An 18,413-nucleotide genomic window follows, 5' to 3' on the forward strand; every position below is an offset into this window, starting at 1 on the left:
TTTCTAAATCAGTATCAATTACTAATAATTATTTTAAAAATCCATTACATGCTCATTTTTGACATATTTAACAATTAGCTTTGGAGCTACTGTTCTAATGACACTTTCAAATTATTTACAAATCAACAATTCAGCTAATCAGTTTGCAGTAGTTTAAGTGGCTTGTATTTTGTCGCTCCTGTGCAGCAACGTCCCTAATGATGAGCAACACAAAGTCGGAGAGAAATGTTTTAGTAACTCAATCAGGTGTTTCCTAACTTAAGAGTGTAGTTGGTTTGTTACATTCAAATCATGTAGTCTTACAATTGTTTGGCATACTATTATATAAATATCTGAATGTTTTCATATGAATATAACTTTGCCACAGTAAGAGAGCCAGGATTCATTTACAGCAGTCATTAAAAATCCACTTCACTAAAGTCCAGTTCAAATTCACATTCCGAAGCCCTCACCCCAGCTTCACCCCACTCCTTCACTTGTTGAATGTTTTTTTTATCATATATTCTATTATGTCTATCATATTTTCCAACATTATGGCAAATAGTGAAGTAAGCTTAAAAACCTACATGACTGTGCTGCATTCCCTCCCATTGTCAAAAGTTAAAGGAATAAACACAAGCCAAATAGGACCAAAGTACAGCTAAACAATCAAGCAACTATTCTTTTATTGGTTTTGATTAATTTGGGAGCTCCCTTTCACCCACAGCCCTGTGTTACAGCTCAAATTAGCCCATTGTTGACTTTCACACCAGAATTACACTTTAGTGTGAAGTGTGTTTAAAAAAAAAAAAAGGCATGCCTGAGGACAAATGCCAGTCCAAAGCAAGTCCAAGACAAGATGAAGCAATACAGAAAATGTATTGAGACCACACTTAAGTTTATGTTCATCCTGTTGGTTTATTTAACCCTCTGGGGTCTGAGGGTATTTTCTGGCACGCTAATGATTTTGGCATGCTCTGATTTTGTCAGTTTCAACAAAGCTAAACAATATTTTCAAAGTCATATGACATTTTTGTATTCAGCACAAGTTCAGCTACAATAATATCCATGTGATATGTATGTCATGATTGTACTTTAAAAAAAACAGATAAATGAAGATGTAAAAAGCAGTTTTAGAGCGGTGTTGGAATGTGTGAAAAAACATTACCTTACCCATTGTGACGAACCGTTTTGATCACTTGAGGTGATTCTGTTCAGTCTTAGGACTGTATCGAGCACAAAAACTTAAATCTGCTCCACTGAGTTGAACAATTACCTGGCCATCAAAAAAATTATGTCCTCTTGTTTTGGGATAAAGGGTTGGCGGTGGGAGGGATATTCAATGAGAAAGGTAAAATTTTCCTTTCCATTCCATTCCATGAGAAGAGTGAAAACCCCTCTCATTGCCAACTCTTAATCCCATCAGATCATGTCACAATTGGTAATGTTTTTTCACACATTCCAACAACGTTCTAAAACTGCTTTTTTACAACAGCTTCATTTATCTGGTATTTGACCTTATTTTGGTATTTGAGTATTTAGTGTGTGTTGAAATTAACTCTTGTACTATTTTACTCAGTTCAGAGCCACAACCATGTGTTTTCACATTACCATGTGAATAGTCTTTTATGAATGCATAAGTGGGCACTCAGTGCTCTGACTCTGGTGTGACTGAGGCTACGTTTACACTAGACCGTATCTGTCTCGTTTTCTTCGCGGATGCACTGTCCGTTTACATTAACCCCCCTGAAAAAGCGGGGAAACGGGAATCCGCCAGCGTCCACGTATTCAATCTAGATCGTATCAGCTCCGGTGCTGTGTAAACATTGAGAATACGCGAATACGCTGTGCTGAGCTCTAGCTGGCGTCTCATTGGACAACGTCACTGTGACATCCACCTTCCTGATTCGCTGGCGTTGGTCATGTGACGCGACTGCTGAAAAACGGCGCAGACTTCTGCCTTGTATCACCTTTCATTAAAGAGTATAAAAGTATGAAAATACTGCAAATACTGATGCAAATACTGCCCATTGTGTAGTTATGATTGTCTTTAGGCTTGCCATCCTTCCACTTGCAAGTAATAAGTGATATGCGCTGGGATCTCACACACAGCGGCTCAGTCCCGAATCGTGGCTTGTTCACTTCACTCGCGCGCTGTGTGAGCTGCGCAGGGCCGGAGTGCGCACCCTCCAGAGGGCACTCGCTGTTCAGGGCGGAGTGATTTGGAGCGCAGGATGCCTGCGGAGCCGAGCGTATCCGCGTATTGGTGTTGCTGTGTGCACGGCTAACGGTTTTAGTGTAAACGCGAATCGTTTTAAGAACGTTAATCTGATGATCCGCTGATTCGACGTAATGTAAACGTAGCCTGAGTAAGGTGACAAGTTTTATTTTTCATCTAATTTAGGTAATTTAAAACCTGTAATATTATTTGGCAGTGGGCATATAGGAAAGTGTGAAGTTTGTCAATATCCCCTTTGGACACAAAGAAAAATGCTATGGAACTTCATGCTATGGAGCTTCATGTGTACAATTGTACAGATTATGTCAGAAAGGGACATGTTTATCATGCTTGTATGATAAACTCAAGAAGATATTTATCTAAGTACATGACCTACTCAGTCTAAACCTGTCACGCTTTGCTGGTGAAGCTCTCGACCCCAAAGGGTTAAACAACAGATGCAGTCTTCACAGGTGAATCCTAGAGCTCAAATCAAGAGTAGATATTCTGAGCTATTAATTATTTAAACAGTCTATCTGACAGGGCACACCTGGGCAACAAGAAACATCTGTCAGTCATGCAGCATATTGCATTACATTACAGGCATTTAGCAGACCCTCTTATCCAGAACAATGTACAAGAAGTGCTGAACTTCTAGACAAGAAAGTTCTAGTGCCAACTGAACAAGTGACAGAATAACACTTCGTATAATATTCTCGTTGAAGTAACCACAATCAGCAAACAGCCAAGGAGAACAAGCCAACCATACAAATGAGCTGACAAAGTACAACAAAATAAAAAATCAAACCCCAACAGCTAACACTCAGTCATCATGACCAGGTTGGACAGTACAAAGCCTGGGTTGTCAAGACCGCTACACAATTACACAGTGGGCAGGGAAGCAGGGGTGAAGTGGGTCTTTAGTCTGCACTTGAAGGTGGTCAGGGACTCAGCAGTTCTGACCTCGATGGGAAGGTCATTCTACCAATGGGGAGCCAGGACAGACAGCAGTCTTGAGCAGGCTGGGCAGGAACAGAGAGGAGGAGAGGCCAGGCCACCACTAGCAGTGGAGTGTAGGGACCTGGCTGGCATGTAGAGTTGGATCATTCTCTGGAGGTATGCTGGACACTTGACTGCCTGGTAAGCTAACACCAATGTCTTAAAATTTATATGAGCTGGAACAGACAGCCAATAAAGGGCAGCAAGCAGAGGGTTAATGTGGGAGGAACAAAGGAGGTTGTAGACCAGGCAGGCTGCAGAGGTCTGGTGGCAGGTGCTGGAAGACTGGCAAGTAGAGAGTTGCAGTAGTCCAAGTGGGAGAGGATCAGTGCTTGGACCAGAAGCATAGTTGAGTAGGTGGTGAGGAAGGGGTGGATACTTCAGATGTTGTAAAGGAGAAATCGGTTACTGCAGCAATGTTCACTGAAGAGAGTCTCTCGTTGAACAGACTGTCATCGAAATTTGATGTTGTCAGACCCCTAGGTTCTTTGCACTGGGTGAAGGTGACATAGAGATGTCCTCCAGGGAGATGACAATGTCCAGGGGTGGCGAGGATGGAGCAGGAATGTAGATTACCTCTGTCTTGCATGGGTTGAGCTTTAGGTGATGTTGTCCATCCAGCTCTGGATGTCACACAGGCAAGCAGAAATGCAAGCAAAAACCTGTGTGTCATAAGGAGGAAAAGAGAGAAGCAATTGAGTGCCATCAGCATAGCAGTGGTAGGATAGACCATGAGCAGAGATGATCAGGCCAAGAGACTGGGTGTAGAGGGAGAAGAGAAGCAGACCAAGGACTGAACCTTGGGGGACACTGGTGGGAAGTGGGCATGGTGCCAATACTGTACAGCCCAGGAGTGACCAGAGAGGTAGGACTTGGACCAATCCAGGGTTGTCCCACAGATCCCCAGTGCTGATAGGCATGACAGAAGGATGGAGTGATCAACTGTGTCAAATGCAGCAGAAAGATCTAGGAGAATCAGGATGGAGGAGTGGGAGGTGGCACATACTGCATAAAATGCTTCACTGATGGAGAGAAGTGCAGTCTCAGTTGAGTATCAGAAGCCAGGCTGGTGAGGATCCAAGAGGTTGTTCTGAGAGATAAAAGAGGAGAGTTGGTTAGCAACAACATATTCGATATTTTATAGAAAGGAGATAAGAGAAACCAGGTGGTAGTTCTGGATGACAGAAGGGTTTAGGGTGGTTTTTTTCAGCAGAGGGGTGATGTGGGTCCTTTTAAAGCTGGAGGGAAAGTATCCAGAGAACAAGCAGGAGTTGACCAGGGAGGTGGTGATAAATGGGAAGATGTCAGGAGTGATGGTCTGGAGGAGAGATGAGGGGATAAGCTCAAGGACACAGGTGGTAGGATGGTGAGAGCAGGAGCTGGGAGAGATCAGATGTGGAAAGGGGGAAAAAAAGCAGAGAGCAGGGAGGAAGAGACAGGGAGGGGAGGGGAGGGTGGAGAGGCAGGGATGGTGAAGAAGTTACAGATGGCCAAGATCTTTTCCTCAAAGAAGACTGCAAAGTCCTCTGCAGTGATTGAGGACTGAGGTGCAGCTGCAAGAGAGCTGAGAAGGGAAGAGAAAACAGAAGAGTTGATGAGGGTTAGAGGTGGAGTTATGCATTTTGGAATGGTAAAATGTGATCTTAGCTGATGTGAATGAGGCTGTGAACTCTGTCAGGAGGAATTGATAGTAATACAGGTAGGCTGAGGTACTGGATTTTCTCCACTTCCTCGCCACTGCTTGCAGGCTGCTTTTGCTGGAGTGAAGTTTTTCAGACATCCAGGGACAAAAGATCCTCCTGGCCTGGAAACAAGAGGAGATAATGTGTTAAGTGATGAGGAGAGCAAAGAAGATGCAGCAGATTCAGTGGGATGATTGGAGAAGGACTCAAAGGGGGGAAGCAATGAGGAAGGAGAGAGGAGAAATTGAAATTAAGTGATGGTCAGACAGATGGACAGGGTTAACTGTGGGATCTGAAGTGAAGCAGTTTCTGAGGATGACCAGGTCTAGAAGGTTGCTGGCTTTATGAGTCAGATGTGAGTGCAGCAGGGAGAAATCAAAGGAGTGGAGCAGTGGAAGGAAGGCAGCAGAGTCGGAAGCTTCTAGGTAAAGGTTGAAGTCTCTCAGGAGCATCACTGGGGTACCATCTTCTTTGTAGGAGCTGATTAGGATGTGCAGTTCATCAAAGAAACATCCCACAGGGCCTGGAGGGCAATGAATAACAATGACAAACAGGTTAATGGGAACAAAGGTTGAAACAGAGTGAAATACAAAGGAGAAGATGGAAATGTGAGAGAGTAGAAGAGGTGAAAATTTCCATAACTGAGAAATCAACAAACCAGTCACACTACCATCATGGTCTCGGTAGGTGCAAGGAAGTGGAGGGACAGGAGAGAGGCGAAGGCAGAGATGAAGTCAGTCTTCCATATGGCTGACTGGCAGTTTCATAATCCAGCAGTGATCCAGAAGGTGTCAGTGGAGGTAGATGAGGGGTAGATGAGGTTGGAGAGGCATCATCCTTGTGAGGGCCATGACAATAGAAGCACCTTCTGTGAGTGAGAGTACAAACAGGAAAGGGGTAGAAATACATAGGGAACAGGTTATAGCAATGGTAGGAGAGGAGGAGAGATTTTGGGAAGGAGCAGTGCTCAAAACCACACTAAAATCCCTGTGAATTAGCAAATGAAAAATAGCTGATTGCTTGCAGAAATGAAACAGCCACAAACTATGTAGTTAAAATGAAACTGGCATGCAAATCCCATCTAGTAGTAAAGCAAATGTAAATACTAAGGTAATAGAGTAGCATGCACCAAACAAGCAACAGATAAACAGAGTATTCTAATCATGAAAACAATTGGCCTGCTCTAGAAGTATTCTGTAGTTCCTGTAGTCAATGATAAATGTATGCAACTGTTCGAATATTTTTGATCACTTGAAAAAGTTATTTAAAACATCTAACTGTAAATATCAAGAAATGAAAACTGAAATTCTGGCTCTATCACCTCATTCTTTTTTTTGTTTGTTTGTTTTATCTCAAACCCAAATGTCTTCAGTGTATAGCAAAAAGAAAGTAATTGACTTTATATATGTCAGAATGCAGGCACTTACAGATGCAAGCACAGGGGAGAGCAGGTGCATTGCAAACTGTCAGCAAATGCAAATCAGGAAGCTGAAGATGTAGTCAGGGATGGGTACGGGTCGTCGATCAACTAACAGGATGTCAAAGGGCAGGCAAGGAAATGGAGTTGGAAAATAAACATAAACTGAATCAAAACATGAGTAGTTAGGCAGGAAGTCATAAGGCTTGGTATGATCAGGTACAGAGACATAGAACAATACTTTGCAATGGGTGTTTGTGACTGCTGAGCTTATATAGGGAAGTGATTACTAGCAAATAGGAGACAGGGAGGTTGAGATTGCGCTATTTATTTATCTGTGTCCCAGGACGCGGCTTGCACAAAACATTCAGGTGATAAGATGGGTGGGGGTACTGGAGTGTGGTTTGAAGTGCTGTGGATTCTGGAGAGAGCATTTACTTTAGTGTTTCTGGAACCGGGGCAGTAGGAGATCGTGAATTGGAATTGGGTGAAGAACAAGGCCCATCTGGCTTGATATGGGTTCAGGTGTTTAGCTGTCTTCAAGTATTCTAGATTTTTGTGGTCTGTGAGGATAGTAAATGGATGTGTGATGCCCTCTAACCAGTGCTTCCATTCATCTAGTGCCAGTTTAATGCTAGGAGTTCTCAATTGCCAATGTCATAGTTCTGCTTGGCTGGGGTGAGTTTCTTGGAGTAGAAAGCAATGGGGTGCAATTTTGGTTTATCCCCTAAGTGCTGAGAAAGGACCCCTCCCACTCCAGTCTCTGAGGTGTCAACCTCTATGACAAAAGTTTTAGTAGGGTCTGGATGCTGAAGGATGGGGGCTGTTGAAGGCTGTCTTGAGCTGGTTGAAAGCTTCCTCAGCTGCTGGGTTCTACTGAAGGCATCACGGCCCCTTCTTTAGCAGAGTCATGAGAGGAGCTTGTGATCATGCTGAACCCACAGATGAAGTGGCAATAAAAATTTGCAAATCCCAGGAAGTGTTGTAGTTCTTTCAATGCAGTAGGAGTTGTCTAAGATGTGATGGCCAGGACCTTGCTCTGGTCCATGCTTACACCTTCTGCACTGATAATGTACCCAAGGAAGGATATCTGATGGACATGAAACTTGCATTTCTCTGCTTTAACATACAAGTGGTTCCTCAATAGTTGGGTGAGTACTGACCTTACATGTTTGTGATGTGAATTTTCATCAGGGGAGTATATCAGGATGTCCTCTATGTAAGCTATTACAAACCTTCCCAGCAAGTCTCTGAGTACATCGTTTATGAGGCACTGGAAGACACTTGGCAAGAAAGCCCATAAGGCATGACCAAATATTCAAAATGCCCAGATGAAGTACTAAATGCAGTCTTCCACTCATCACCTTCTCAAATCCTGACTAGGTTGTAGGCACTTTGAAGATCCAGCTTTGAGAAGATCTTTGCTGTTCCAAAGCTGATGGCACCAGAGGAAGCAGATAGGGATATTTAACTGTGATTTGGTTCAAACCTTGATAGTTTACACAGGGATGAAGACCTCATCCTTTCTTCTTCACAAAAAAGAAGCTGGCTGAAGATGGAGATGTCAATGGCCTAATGTACCCCTATTGCAAAGCCTCCTGCATATACTCTTCCATGGCAGCTTGTTCAGTGATGGACAAGGAGTATATGTGGTTGTGATGAGGAGAGGTACCTGGGAGGAGGTCAATGGCACAGTCAGATGTTCAGTGAGGAGGCAAGCCACTAGCCTTACCTTTACGAAAGACTTACGTGAGGTCCAGGTAACATGAAGGAACATTGTCGAAGGAGTCAGGCAGTGGACTTTCCAGCGAGGTGGATGATATCAAGATTTGTGGGGGTTTCAGGCAGTTCTGGAACAAGACGGGGACCATTTGAAGAATTTCTCCATGTTGCCATGATATGAGAGGGTCACGAAGCAGGAGCTATGGGAACCCCAAGACAAGATCATGATGGGCTGTGTGAGTGACCAACAAGGAAATGTGTTCAGCATGAAGTGCTCCCACCTGGATTTCAATGGGTGACGTGCATGTGGTTACGAGCCCATCACCAATAGGACTCCCATCAATGGACTTAACGTTTACTGGTCATTGGAGTTCTTCCATGGATAAGTTGTATTTCTGGATGATCATACTCCTGATGAAGTTCCCTGTTGTCCCTGAGTCCATGAAGGCAGAGGGAACATGGGTCAAGTCTAGCAGCTTTAATAGTACAGGCATCTTTAGAGAATGTGATGTGTGAACCATTTTATGACTCACCGGGCTGGGTTGACTGGTTTCTTGATGGATATGACTCTCCTTCTTAGGGTTTGGTGGGTGAACTGGGCACCTGGCTAAAACTCCACTGTAAAGCCTTGCCTGTAAGAAGATTGAGGAATTGAGTGATCTTCTGTTCCTCTGTGGCTCCTGTGAGAGTGACAAAATAGGGGGAGCATTGTAGAAGAAATCCCTTGGAGTCAGAAACTTCCCATGAATACTTTTCTGTATGTGGAACCATTTGGGCTGCACCAGCAGTGAACGAGGGGCATGTCAGGATGGCCTGTGGACTTGTTAGTATTCTGGAGATGAGGGGTGCTGTGGTGCTTGGGAGTTGTAGTCCAGGCTGCTCCAAACTCAGGTTTTCAGCATTGTTACATAAATTTTTATATATAATATATGTAATTTATTTACATAACAATGCTGAAAACCTTTAGATTGAGATTTAGATTCTTCAAAGTTGCCACCTTTTGCTTTGATGACAGCTTTGCACAATCTAGACATTCTCTCAACAAACTTGTGTGTGTGTGTGTGTGTGTGTGTGTGTGTGTGTGTGTGTGTGTGTATACACATGTACCGGAATGTTGTGTTTGGAGGATCTTCTACAAACACAACATTCCGGTACATTTCAGACCCAGTAACACCCTGAAGCAGAAACTGGTCCACCCTAAGGACAGAATAGCCAGACACAAACAGGACAACGTAGTGTATGCAATTCAGTGCAGTGAGGAATGCACGTACTTGTATATTGGGGAAACAAAACAACCACTTCACAGGCGCATGGCTCAACACAGGAGAGCCAGTTCCTCAGGCCAGGACTCTGCTGTCTACCTTCATCTTAACAACAAAGGACACTCATTTCAGGATTGCAACATATGCATTTTAACCAGAGAGGATCGTTGGTATGAGCGAGGAGTTAAAGAAGCCATTTTTGTCAACCTGGAACGGCCATCACTGAACAGAGGTGGTGGTGTAAGACACCATTTAACAGCCATCTACAATGCAGTCCTTGGCACACTTCCCAGACAACTGAATGCACACCAAAACCCAGCTATTTTCAGTGACTCACAGGAGGACAGAGAGAATCAGCATTCCATTGAGCACCCTAACAGGCAATCCATTGATCACCCTAATGACTCTCGAGGCCGTTCACACCCAGCCACCAGTGACCCACACCAACAGGATGACTGAGGCTACATCCACACGACAACGGCAATGAGATGTTATTTAAAAAAATATCGCGTCCAAATGGGCAACAATCATTAAAATATCAGGTCCATATGGCAACGCAACGCTTGCTGAAAACAATGCAATACACATGCCACACCTCTAGGGGCACTGTAAGACGGTCCCTTCGGAGACACCAGAACAATAGAAGAAGTAAGGACGCATGCGCATAAACTACTATGCGCGAGACTTCATATTAGCCACAAAGTCAGGAAAATCTGTTCGTAAAATTACATTATAATGACCAAATACAATGAAAAGTATTTTTCCAGTCTCACCTGTGACAGGTAATCCCATGTGATCTCGTTTGGACGGTAAACCTGTTGGTACAGTTAAACGCAGCACATGAATGAGGCATCTTTATTCTCCGCTTTGACCTATCCAATATGGCGGAGAGGATGACGTATGATTCTACGCGGAAGGCGGCGTCTTTAATGGTCCGGAATAAATTGAATGCTACACGTTGATGGATTAATTTGTTGTTCTACGCCCTTTTTGAGGAATGTATTGTAGGACTTAAACCAACATCTGAAGAGGTGAGATCGCTCCTTTTTTTCCCTATTTTTGCTGGAGGGATTGACTCTGCCCTTAGGGCTATTTTCTCTCTCTCTCTCTCTCTCTCTCTCTCTCTCTCTCTCTCACTTTGCACCATTACACAATAAATATTCACAGTGAAAATATTTTGTAAGCGCGTTTCATGAACCAAGTTATAGGATTTGTTGACAACTCGCATCGAGTTCGTTACACTTCTACCCGGCGTGAAGCACTCACAGTCATGTGGTTGTGACGTCATCATAAACAAATCCATTCTACTCATCCAGACGACTTCGCAACGGCAATGTTGCCAGATCTTTCCACTCTGGAACCCGTTCTCAAAAAGATTGCATTTTGGGCACCCAAAACGCCGGTGCCGTGTGGACGCCAGGCCTAAATGATAAGCAATTGTATCGGAGTCACCTGAATCCGTTGCCGTGTGGACAGGGCCTGAAAGACACCTTAGATGAGCTTTTCATCTATGAGAGGATAAATACCTGATACTCCCTATTAGTCAGACAGAACTGAAGAAGCCTTTCGGATTAGAGGTGAAATGTCTTCAAGAATCTTCAAGCAAGTCCAGTTGCTCTCTTTTACCACCCACAGTTTACTATGACCTGGATGACTGAGAATCTTCACAGACATGCTACTCTGTGTTGGTCTATCACATAAAATCTCAATAAAAAACTTTTAAGTTCGTGGTTGTACTGTAAGGTGGAAAAATGTGAAAAAGTTCAAGGGGTATGAATACTTTTTCAAGGCACTGTATGTATACATATTTTATAAACACTCATCTCAAACAATTAGAATATCATGAAAAAGTTGAATATTTTCCATCAGTTAATTAAGAAAGTGAAAATGTAATATATTCTAGACTCATTACGCAAACTCAAATGTTTCTATAATTTTTCAATTTTAATTTTGATAAATATCGCCTACAGTGCAAAAGAAAATCTAAAAACATGAGGATTTCATTTTGAGTTTGAATAAACCAGTATAAATACTGTGTATCTTTTAGTCTAGTTCAGTACACACAACCACAATCATGGGGAAGACTGCTAACTTAACAGTTGTCCCGAAGACAATCATCGACACTCTCCACAAGGAGGGTAAGCCACAGAAGGTCAAGCCACAGAAGGTTGTTGCTGAAAAGGTTGGCTGGAAAAGGCACACAAACAACAGGGATGACCGCAGCCTTGAGAGGATTGTCAAGAAAGTTGATTCAAGAACCTGAGAGAGCTTCACAAGGGGAGGACTGAAGCTGGTGTCAGTGCATCAAGAATTGCCACTCACCAACATTTTCAGGAAAGGGGCTAAAGCTGTCACATTCCTAATATTAAGCCACTCCTGAACCAGAGACAATGGCAGAAGCAACTGACCTGGGCTAAGGAGAGAAAGAACTGGACTGTTGGTCAGTGGTCCAAAGTCCTCTTTTCAGATGAAAGGAAATTTTGCATTTAATTTGGAAATCAAGGTCCTAGAGTCTGGAGGAAGAGTGGAGAGGCACACAATCCAAGGGGTTTGAAGTCCAGTGTGAAGTTTCCACAGTCTGTTTTGGAGTGCCATGCCATCTGCATATTTTGTTTCACTGTGTTTTGTCAAGTCCAATGTCAATTCAGCCACCTACTAGGAGATTTTGGAGCACTTCTTGCTTCCATCTGCTGACAAGCTTTATGGAGATGCCAATTTCCTTTTCCCCACAGTGGCCCACAGTGCCAAAACTACTACAAAATAGTTTGCTGACCATGATATTACTGTGCTTGATCACCAGCCAACTTGCCTGACCTGAACCCCATAGAGAATCTATGGGGTATTATCAAGAGGAAGATAAACACCCAACCCATAAATACAGATGAGTTGAAGGCCACTATCAAAGCAACCTGGGCTTCAATAACACCTCAGCAGTGCCACAGACTGTCCACCTCTATGCCATGCCACACTGATGCAGTAATTCATGGTAAAGGAGCCCCAACCAAGTATTAAGTTTATAAATGAAGTTTTCAGAAGTTGGACATTTCTGTATTGTAAATCCTTTTTTGATTGATCTTGAGAAATATTCTAATAACTTGAGATACTGGATTTCTGATTTTCTTGAGCTATAATCTATAATCATCAAAATTCAAACAAAAAAGGCTTGAAATATTTCACTGTTTGTGTAATTAAATATAATATATGAAAGTTTACCTTTTTGAAGTAAGTTATGAAAAAAATAAACTTTTTCATGATATTCTGTATTTGAGATGCACTAATGTCACATATATATACACACACAAACAATAAATTTACACACACAGAGAGTATATAACCATAGAACTAAAGTATTGTTCATATAAGCACTTATATATACACTCTACTTCTCCTCTACTCTAGTTGTATGGTCTTATTTATCATGAGCTAAATAACAATTGTGTGGTCCCCAGGGGCAGATGCAAGTGCAATTTAGAGTTTATAGATGATCTTGGCAAGCATCTAAAAAAAACATTGGTGCTGAGTAGGGATGAAGGAAGCAAATATACTGGAGTGAAACCATGCAAGGCTTTAAAAAAACAGCAAGATTTTAAACTTGGATGTAAAATTTAATATGTAAAATATTCATATGTAATAGGTCTTAACTTTGAAAATTGTTCTAATTATTGTGTGCACATCTACAGAGGTGAACTGTGATCATTTTCCCTGATGTACTTTTAAATGCCCAACAGACTGATACAGATAATGATCTTGTAGGAGATCAGTGTGACAACAACCATGATATTGATGAGGACAGTCATCAGAACAACCTAGACAATTGCCCTTATGTTCCTAATGCCAACCAGGCAGATCATGACAAGGATGGAAAAGGAGATGCTTGTGACTTTGATGATGATAATGATGGAATTCCTGATGACAAAGACAACTGCAGGCTGGTAGCCAACAAAGAACAGATGGACTCAGATGGTGGGTCAACATGTCATGGAGGCTTTATAATATTTTATTATTATTCTTTCAACAATCCTCAAATTGATTAACATGCATTTGCTTGAATAATACTACAACCCCAAATCAGAAAAGTTGGGACAGAATGGAAAATGCCAAGATAAAAAAAAGAAAGCAGTAATTTCTAAATTTACTTTGATATGCATTTCATTGCAGACAGTATTAACCCAAGATATTTCGTTTTTTTTTCTGGTCAACTTGATTTCATTTGTTAATATACAACTCTTCCTGCATTTCAGGCCTGCAACACATTCCAAAAAAGTAGGGGAGGAATGGGGACAATTTAGGGCAAGTTATGAGGTAAAACAATTAAATAATAATGTGACTTGAAACAGGTGATGTCAATCGGTGATTGTAATCATAATTTTCTACAAACTCAGCATCTCAGAAAGGTCTTTGAAGAGCAAAGATGCGCCAAGGATCTCTGTTAACAAATCTGTGAGAAAATTATTGAAATGTTTAAAATCATATTCTTCAAAGAAAGATATGAAGGGATTTGAATATTTCACCCTCTACAGTACTTAATATTGAACAATTCAAGGTTAGTCAATATACAATCAGTGTGTCAGAGGAAAACCAGAGTCTTAAAGTTGGTCAATATGTAGCGGGAGTCAGAATACACTAGAGTCAGGTCAAAGAAACAGAAAGGCTCTGTATAATCAGGTATGCAAACACAGAACAATACTTTGCAAGGGGCTGGAGTGCTTGGCATACTTATATATGGAGAGTGATTAGAAACAGGTGTACTCCCAGTCAGAATTTGGGACAGGGAGGGCACTGTGGTGCTTAGGAGTTATAGTCCGTGGTGGCTATGTTTGAAGGCTGCCATGAACTTATGCTGTCACTGACAAGGAGTTTCCATGTGTATTGGGCAAGGGCCTAAACTGAACACCAATGATCTCTCCCTCGGACAGTACTGCATCAATAACCGTTAATAATCATCTATTGCTGATATAACCACATGGCCTCGGGATTACTTTGGCAAACTTTTTTCAAGCACTACAATATGATGTAACATCCACAAATGCCAGTTAAAACTTTACTGATGCAAAAAAGAAGCCTTATATTAACTGTGTCAACAAGTGCCGTTGACTTTTCTGGACTTGGAAAGCATCTGGACTGGCCCATCACACAGTGGAAATGTGTCTTGTGATCAGACAAATCAGTATTTCAGGTCTTTTTTTGGAAGAAATGGATGCCGTGTGCTCTGGACCAAAGACGAAAAGGACCATCCAGACTGTTACCAGCAACAAGTCCAAAAGCCAGAATCTGTCATGGTATGGGGTTGTGTCAGTGCCCTTGGCAAAGGTAACTTACACTTCTGTGATGGCAACATAAATTCAGAAAAATACACTGAGGTTTTGGAGCAACATATGCTGTGTTCAAAACAACATCTTTTCCAGGAATATTTTAACAAGACAATGGAAAATCACATTATGCACACAAGCACATAGCTGTGGAAGAAGAGGGTGCATGTCCCCTCTATCCCCAATGGAGAATATGTGGCAAATTTTGGAATTAAAATATGACAATGATGACCCCGTACTGTTGCACACCTTCAGAGTTGTTTGCAGGAAGACTGAGACAAAATAACACCTGAAACACTTCATCACTTGGTGTCTTCAGTCCCGAAACATCTTTTAAGTGTTGTAAGATGGAATGGCAACAGTATTAAGTGGTAAATGCTTTTCTGTCCCAACTGTTTTTGAAGTGCGTTGCAAGAAACAAAATTTAAATGTGTCTATTAAAACAAAACAAAAAACAACAATAAATTTCATCAGGTAAAACATCAAATAATGTGCTGTTGCATAGTTTTACATGAATACACGTCAAAGGTTATTTATAAATCATTGTTTTCAGTTTTAATTTCAATTTCAACATACCTTCCCAACCTTTTATGATTTGGGGTAGTAGATGATCACTTTCTTTTGTTATTCAAAGTATGTCCAAAACAATCATAGCATAACTCTAGGGACTGTAATTTATTAGCCCTATGAGCTATAAGTTAGACATTAAGTGTAGGTCTATGGCTTGAGTCAGCTGATATCTGATCCAAAAACAAACACACCAGCAAACACAACACAGAACAACAAACAAATGCACTGACAAACTAATTGGGCAGTTTAGTGTTCCACATGTGGCTACAGATGGCCTTGAGGGCTCTTCATCACCTGCAATCTATCACTAAACTGTTACATTTATAAGTTAGTGGGAGGTAGGGGTGCAGTGGTTAGCACTGTCACCTCAAAAAAAGAAGGTTCTGGTTTTGAGCCTTGTGGGCAACTGGGGCCTTTCTGTGCAGAGTTTGCATGTTCTCCCCATGCCTGCATGCTGCAGTTTCTTCCCATAGTTCAAAGACAAGCAGATTATGTCAACCAGTTACTCTAAATTGTCCACAGGTGTGAATGTGAGTGTGACTGGACGTTTGTCTCTATGTTAATCTGCAAGAGTTTGGTGACTGCTCAGGGTGTATGCCACCTCTCTCCTAAAGTCAGCTGGGATTGGCGTCAACTTCCCCCAAGACCCTGATGGATAAGCGTATCGAAAATAGATGAATGGATAAGATAGTGGAGGCTGTGGCTTTTGTCATTTGTCTCCTGAATGCAGCAAGGGCTTTTCCTGAGCCAGGTACAGTTGTGGTCAGAAGTTTACATACAGTGACATGAATGTCATGACAATATTTGGGCTTTCAGTAATTTCTTTGAACTGTTCTTCTTCTGTGGCAGAATGATTGTACAGCATACATCTTTAATTTAAAAAAACACTAGAATTTCGTGCACAAGTTTTAATTCTCTTTGGGTTTTCTGAAATCAGCACAGGGTCAAAAATTTACATACGCTGACTTAGATTATTAATTCAGAGGTGCTGAAACTTCCAAAATATCTCTTATCCTGCGAAGGTCTCTTAACTTCTTGTTAGTGATCATGATTGACTACAGCTGGTAGCTTCTCTGTGCCTTCATTAAAAGGGTTTGTTTACAGCACTCATTGGATTGACCAACACACAGTAAAATGGGAAAGTCCAAGGAGCTCAGTGCAGATCTGAGAAAGAGGATTGCAGATATACACAACTCTGGAATGTCTCTTGGAGCTATTTCTAAACAACTGCAAATTCCAAGATCAGTTCAAACAATTGTATCTAAGTTATTGTGAGGTGTAGTCACTTTGCCCAGCCACTTTGCTTCAAGAAAATCCAAACTGTCACCCTCAGCTGAAAGGAAATTGGCTTGGATGGTCAGGAACAACCTGAGAACCACCATGGCACAGTCCTGCCATGAACTGGAAGCTGATGGCTCACTGTCTACAGTTCAGATCACCATGGACTAAGAGGCTGCTATCCAAGAAATAACCCCCTGCTCCAAAATTGACACCTTCAAGCTTAACTAAAGTTTGAAGCTGACCACACGGGCAAAGAAAAAGCCTTCTGGAGGATAGTTGTATGGTCAGATGAGACAAAGATTGAGTTGTTTGGCCACAATGACCACCATGTACAGAGGGACACTCTACCAGCTGGTGGTGATGGTGGTAGGATCATCATGCTCTGGGGCTGTTTTGCTGCCAGTGGAACTGGTTCATTGCACAAAGTGGATGGAATAATGAAGAAGGAGGACTACCTCAGAATTCTTCAGCATAAACCATCAGAAACTTGAACACGACTTGGGAGTTACAACAGGACAATGAACCAAAACATCCATCAGAGCTGGTTGTGGAGGATAAAGCAGGCTAACATTAAGCTTAAAATAAGTTCTGACTTCAACCCTATTGAAAATATATGGACCGTGCTTATAAGTTGAGTTCATGCCAAGAAAAAAAAAATTAATTGAACTCTACCAATTCTACCATGAAGAGTCGTGAAATATCCAACCAGAATTCTGCCAGAAGCTTGTTCATGGTAAACAAAAATGTTTGGTCAAGGTGAATCTTGCGAAGAGACATTTTACCCAAATATTACCCTTAGCAAAAAGTAGTATACTTAAAGTTCATTTTATTAAGTATGCTTCGGTATAAGTATAGCAAGTATACTACAGACCATGTACTTTTAGTGTACTAGAAAGTATACAAATTTAATACTTTTTCAGACTAAATTGGAAAATTTCAAGTTTATAAAAGTATACTTTAAAGTTCATTTTAAGTTTGCAAAAGTACACTTTAAAGTATACAATAAGTACACTCATCTATACTATCAATGTACTTGGTATATCCCTCTCGTATGCTTAAAGTATACCACAAGTACACTTATCAATATACTGCCATTGTACTAGTTATATACTTCGAGTCCCTATTTTTAGTTTATTATTGTATACTTTAAGTATACGGTTATAAACGTTGGTTATTTCACTAGTTTACTTGTTATACTTTAAGTTTGCTTGGCATATTACTTGTAGCTTACTATTTATATACTGGAAATATACTCTTAAAAGTATTCTTAAAGTTTACTCATACTGTATGTACATAAGAGTGTGATGCATTTACAAAATCACAAGACAGAATGTTGAAAACAAGTTTGATATATTTTCAAACATTTCAAAAACAAAGACCTATGAAATCAAGTCCTTCCTTACTGGAGAAAATGAAAGGAAAAAGTGCACATTTGCATGTAAAAATGTAAACATAATGGTCTCTCCAAGATCAAGTCCTTATTTGTAAAAAGTGGTAAAGCAAAACTTGTGCATATGCTTGTAAAAATGTAAACATAGCATCTTCAACTGAGAACTAAAGTCCTTCCTTGTCAAAAAAGGTAAAAGAAAAGTACACATCTTTGGAACCAAAAATAAATAACTAGATGGAAACAAAATCTGTACTTTTATGATCAGACAGGCCTGTATGTAAAGATTCACAAATCAATGTACAAAGTACTTTCCTATAACTTGTTAAAAAAAACTGAAACTGTTAATGCTGTCTGGCCTGACATGATCAAAACAAAATGTGTTCTTGTTGAAACAGCTGACGCTATGTACATAACACCATTGCCAAACCCTTATGAAAGGGACTAGTTTGATCAATAAAGTCAAAAGTTTTTCTGTTTTTGTGTATGATTTTAAGGTACATAAAGATAATGCAATTGAGTACACATACTATATACTGTAAAGTTTTAAACTCCAGCATTAAATTATATTAATATATAAATTAAAT

The 18,413-nt window shown here is 41.0% G+C and overlaps 1 protein-coding gene across 6 annotated transcripts in view; it reads left to right on the forward strand.

The window, feature by feature from the left end:
* Nucleotides 1-18,413, forward strand: part of thbs2a (thrombospondin 2a) — a 174,476-nt gene that overhangs the window by 124,751 nt on the left and 31,312 nt on the right. For all 6 annotated transcript variants that reach the window (XM_060916832.1, XM_060916831.1, XM_060916833.1 and 3 more), the window contains one exon: nucleotides 13,008-13,242. In XM_060916832.1, the coding sequence (XP_060772815.1) occupies nucleotides 13,008-13,242 (235 nt within the window). The remainder of the gene's footprint in view (nucleotides 1-13,007; nucleotides 13,243-18,413) is intronic.

The sequence above is a fragment of the Neoarius graeffei genome, chromosome 3, assembly GCF_027579695.1.
Source record: "Neoarius graeffei isolate fNeoGra1 chromosome 3, fNeoGra1.pri, whole genome shotgun sequence".
Classification (NCBI taxonomy): domain Eukaryota; kingdom Metazoa; phylum Chordata; class Actinopteri; order Siluriformes; family Ariidae; genus Neoarius; species Neoarius graeffei.